General features: G+C 49.3%; 1 protein-coding gene across 10 annotated transcripts in view; it reads right to left on the reverse strand.

Annotated features, from left to right (window-relative positions):
* Positions 1-5,000, reverse strand: part of LOC135091388 (kinase D-interacting substrate of 220 kDa B-like) — a 145,369-nt gene that overhangs the window by 138,754 nt on the left and 1,615 nt on the right. For 8 of the 10 annotated variants that reach the window (XM_063988992.1, XM_063988991.1, XM_063988994.1 and 5 more), the window contains exon 1: positions 1,773-3,674. In XM_063988992.1, coding sequence (XP_063845062.1) covers positions 1,773-2,747 — 975 coding nt within the window. In that variant the 5' untranslated portion in view covers positions 2,748-3,674. Of the gene's footprint in view, positions 1-1,772; positions 3,780-5,000 lie in introns of those variants that run through there. The other 2 variants (XM_063988998.1, XM_063988997.1) reach the window with 2 other exon arrangements.

Here is a 5,000-nt window from a genome sequence, read left to right on the forward strand (position 1 = left end):
ACAACACAAAGGACACAGCAGTATAAAGCACACTCATAAAGTACCCACATAAAGGAATAACAAGGCTCTAACAAAGGAATAAATGACCAAACTACTTCATTAACGAGGAAGACAACAAAGAAATACAAAGGAGTACAAGTAAAGGACTCACTCTAAAGGACTACATACATTGCTAAAGAGAACCAAAAATTGTACCAAAAGGATTAAATAAGGAGGTAAGTAAAGGACTCCCAAAGGATCACAAAGGAATACAAAGGAATGCAAAGGATCACAAAGGAATACAAAGGAATCTAAACAACGCCACTGACCAGACAAACGAACAAACGACGCAGTAACTATGAAAGAACGCAATAGTAAAAAAAGAGAGAGAGAGAGAGAGAGAGAGAGAGAGAGAGAGAGAGAGAGAGAGAGAGAGAGAGAGAGAGAGAGAGAGAGAGAGAGAGAGTACAAAAAATAGAGATAATTATACTCCATGTCGAAATGGCTACTTGTCTTGCTTCCTCTCTCTCTCTCTCTCTCTCTCTCTCTCTCTCTCTCTCTCTCTCTCTCTCTCTCTCTCTCTCTCTCTCTCTCTCTCTCTCTCTCTACATCTCCAGCATCACCCATATTACCCTCTCACTTTCCCCTCTCCTCTCTCCCAAACCATCATTTTCCCCTTCACCTCTTCATCCTCCCCTTCCCCCTTACCCCTACCTCCCCCATTCAATCCTCCATCTCATTCCCCTCTCTCCCCTCACCCAAACCCACATTCTCCCCATTCCCCTCTCACTGCCCTCTTCCTTAACCTATAAATACCCTTCCCAATTTCCATCACTTTCCTCTTCCTTGTACACTTCTCTCCCTCTCCCTCTCTCCTCCCTCCCTTCCCTTCACCTTTCCCCTTCCTTTCCCCTCCTCCCCCAACCCGCCCCAACTCACCTTAGAAGGTCGGGTAAGCGCTTAACCTTGGTGGGGGGTGGGGGTGAGGGGTGGGGGGTGAAGGGTGGGGGGTGAGGGTGAGTGAGGGGGTGGACTTGGGAGTTCCCTTCCAGATACCAGATGACACGCACATGGTCACAAAAAAACGTACATGGTATTTACGTACGTACGTACACACACACACACACACACACACACACACACACACACACACACACACACACACACACACACACACACACACACACACACACACACAGACATACAAACTCGCGGTAAAAATGGCAGTGGTAATAAAAATGTGCGTTGTATTAGTAGTAGTAGTAGTAGTAGTAGTAGTAGTAGTAGTAGTAGTAGTAGTAGTAGTAGTAGTAGTAGTAGTAGTAGTAGTAGTAGATGTTGTTGTAAATATAGTAAAAGAATAACACAGAAAAAAACACAACGAAATACAAAGCGAAATAAAAGAAAGAAGGAAATACGAAAGACAATAAGGAAGAAAGACAAACAATAACGGTAATAAGAAACAAGAACAGTAAGAAAAGGAAGAACAACACAAGGAAGAACAAGGAGAACGAGAATATAAAAAACAAAAAGAGAAACAAACAAAAAAAAGATAAAAAAATTAAATAAAACTGAAAACAAGAAAAAAATCAATCTAAAAAAACAGGAATAGAAAAAAGAAAATAACAAGAATTAAAAAAAAATAAAATAAAAGGAAAAAAACACTATAACCTAACCTCACCACCAACCAAAAAACAAACAAACAAACAAACAAACAAACAAATAAATAAATAAAAACAACTAACCCAAAACCCAAACAAACACAAACAATAAACAAAGGAGCAAAGAATTACCTGCTTCCTGCTCTTCTCCGTGGCCAGGTGAAGGAGGGACCCATGAATATGAAGCCCAAGAGTGTGTGTGATTTGCCTCAACTCAGACAGTCTTCGAAGTGGCGCAAAAAGACCCTCGCTGGACACACGCCTCCCCAGCACATTAGCCCCCACGCCCTCATCCACGCTGCAGGACTTCTTGGCGGCTGCAGCACGCCTCGCCGACAGAATCTCCTGTGATCTTTGCCTCCTGAAGACTCGAATGCTTTCCTCTGATAGTTTCCTTCCGAATACTTTGTTTGTGGTGCTGGTGGTGTTGAGGGACAGTCTTCTCTTGGGTGGTGACGGTTCCGGTGGTGACGTGAAGGATGGTGTCTTGATTGTTGGTTTGGCTTGGTCATCATTGTGGTCACTGTCATTATCCCCACAGCCGCTGTCTCTGCTGTGTTTGTCATCGTCGTCATCACCATCATCATCATCATCATCATTGTCACTATCAGTATCGGTAGTGGTTTTTCCAATAGTTTTCACTCGTTTTTCTTTATTCGCATCACCATCACTATCACTGTCATCACCATTTTCATCACCAGCAGGAAATGGCCATAGCACGGTAGCCATTTTCCTCCTCCGGTTCTTTTCCTCCTCTCCATCATCATTTACTACTTCCTCCTCCTCCTCCTCCTCCTCCTCCTCTTCCTCCACTATCTTTTGGCCTCTCTCCCTATAATGCCCTATTGTGTGTGATGGTGATGATAGTGATGATGAGGAAGATGAGGATGGTGTGTGGCACGTGTCATCACTAGTGGAAGCATGTGTAGGGTTACAGAGATGTGGTGATGATAGTGAAGATGGTGACGTGTGGTGTTGCGTGATAGCGTGGTGATGTGGTGTCTCCGCGTGGTAGTTGTAGTACAGTGGGTTGATGGTGTAAGGTGGAGGTGGTGATGGTGGTGGTGATGATAGTGGTGAGTCATGGAGATAGAACATAGGCTTCATGGCGGCCTGCAGTGACTGGGATGGTGATGACGGTGGTGATGAGTCGCTGTGGTGATGAGTAATCTCCGTCTTAGTGGTGTGGCGTGGTGATGACTGCTCGTGGCTGTTATCCTGGATGGGGATGGTGACTTGTGGTGATGGTGGTGATGGTGATAAAGTGGTGAGTGGTGATGACTGGTGGTGTTGACTCCCAGGTGTTGATGTGGTGCGTAAATTCTCGTAGGTGTGAAGTATATACACCCCTTCAGACGTGGTGTAGGGGTGTGTGGGGTCGTCGGTGTCTGGTGATGGCGGGTGAGTGGGTGGGGGTGTGTGCAGATGCAGGTGTTGATGGTGTTGCGTGTCCTCATTCTGGGTATCCGTGCCTGCGTTTGCTATCCTAATTATCCTGGTGTGTTCTGGGTTATCCAGCCTCCCTGTGCTGCCTGGCGGGGTGTCCAGGGGGGTGTGGGGGTGAGGGTAGGCTGAGGGAGGCTGGGAGAGGGGCGTGAAAGGCTGAGAGAGAGGCGAGTGATGGTGGGAGTGGGCCGCGTCAGGCAGAGAGAAGGCTGACTGAGGCTGAGGGAAGGACTGAGGCTGGGAGAGGGGCGAGTGATGCTGGGAGAGGACAGAGTGAGGCTGGGAGAGTGGCGGGAGAGGCGAGTGAGGCAGTGGGAGAGGCGAGTGCGTGGCGTGCAAGGACTGGCGTGCGTCTGACTCGCCCGCACTGCACGGCGCTGGAGTGTACGGGCAGGCGGGGGTGGGGGCGGGGCGTGCAGGCGTGGGGGCGTGGGGCGAGGCGCGGCCACTGAGCAACACGCGTGCTGGAGGGCGTGGGTGCGGATCCGTGGGGGGGTGAAGGCCGGGGGGCAAGGGTCCACGTGAGGGAGGGGTCGGGGGTCCTGCTGGAGTCCTTCCTCGTGGTGTGGGATACCCGCGGCGAGGTCCTTAACGTACAACATTCTCAGAGGCGCGGGAGCTCACCAGCAAGTCCTTTGGGGCATGTCTGGCGGCGGGGAGTGAAGCCAGGGACCTTTCCATCGCCTGAGGCCCCTTGGGGAGTTATCGCAGGGCGGAAACACCGAAGATGGATGGGTGGAAATGATACCCGTAATATTAGACACGCGAATACAATCACTCATACGCCCTAAGGTATTTCGAGGGTCACAGCGCGATTAGGCACCTGCACAGGGCCGCCTCTCAAAGCACAGAGGATGCCACGCCCAGGGCACCCCGCGGAGGAGGCAGAATCTCGCAGTAACGATGACTGATGGTGTATGGAGCGCGAACAACGGGGGCGCGAGGGAGGTGTTTGAAGGCAGAGCGTGGCGTGGCCGGGATGCAAAGAGACTGAGGCACTGACCAGCAATTCCATGCGAGCAATGAGTGAGCGGTGTGAGGTGGGTGTAAGATAATCTGAGGTAGTGTGAGGTAGTGTGAGCCAATGTGAGGTAATATGAGGCGGTGTGACATCGTGCGAGGGAGTGTAAGGCAGCGTGAGGCAGTGTTTACATAGGGTGAGGCAGTGTGATATAGTGTGAGGCTGTGTTAAGCAGTGTGACGTAACGTAAGGTAGTGTGGAGGTAGGCGGCAATTTAAACTGGTGTCGTGATGTCGCGTCCTAGCAGGCCGACACATGTCCCCCCGTGGCTGGTACGCCTTGTGAGACACGCGAGGCCTCCTAACCACTTAGCCCTTACCTCCACCAGCCGCCGCGGAAGGGGGGAGGGGGAAGGGAGGGGGAGGGGGAGAGTCCTTCACTACAATCTTAGTCAGTTCAATACGCATGCTAATTTCTCTTGAGTCAGTTCACGTCTTGCCTCTTGATATTTATTCACATCCTTTGCTTTTATGTGCTTTGAAGTCTGTCTGTGCTCCTTCCCTCTTGCCTCCTCTTCCTCTTCCTCTCCTTGACATGGCTATAAGAAAAATGGTGCGTGTATGCGTGTGTATATGTGTGTGTGTGTGTGTATATGGGTGTGTGTGTGTGTATGTGTGTGTGTGTGTGTGTGTGTGATTGTGTAAGAGACGTGTATCTTTGAGTGTGTTATTGCGCTGTTATTGTAATTACAGTTATTTCTTTACATTCTCCTTGTTTTTCTGTCGTATTATTTTTTAATCTCCCGCGTTGTATACAATTACTTGAGTTTATCTTGCCTCATTCCGTGTTATCGTGTTTTATTTTATTTCTGTGCATTCTCTCTCTCTCTCTCTCTCTCTCTCTCTCATCTCTCTCTCTCTCTCTCTCTCTCTCTCTCTCTCTCTCTCTCTCTC

This window comes from Scylla paramamosain, chromosome 37 (genome assembly GCF_035594125.1).
Source record: "Scylla paramamosain isolate STU-SP2022 chromosome 37, ASM3559412v1, whole genome shotgun sequence".
NCBI lineage: Eukaryota > Metazoa > Arthropoda > Malacostraca > Decapoda > Portunidae > Scylla > Scylla paramamosain.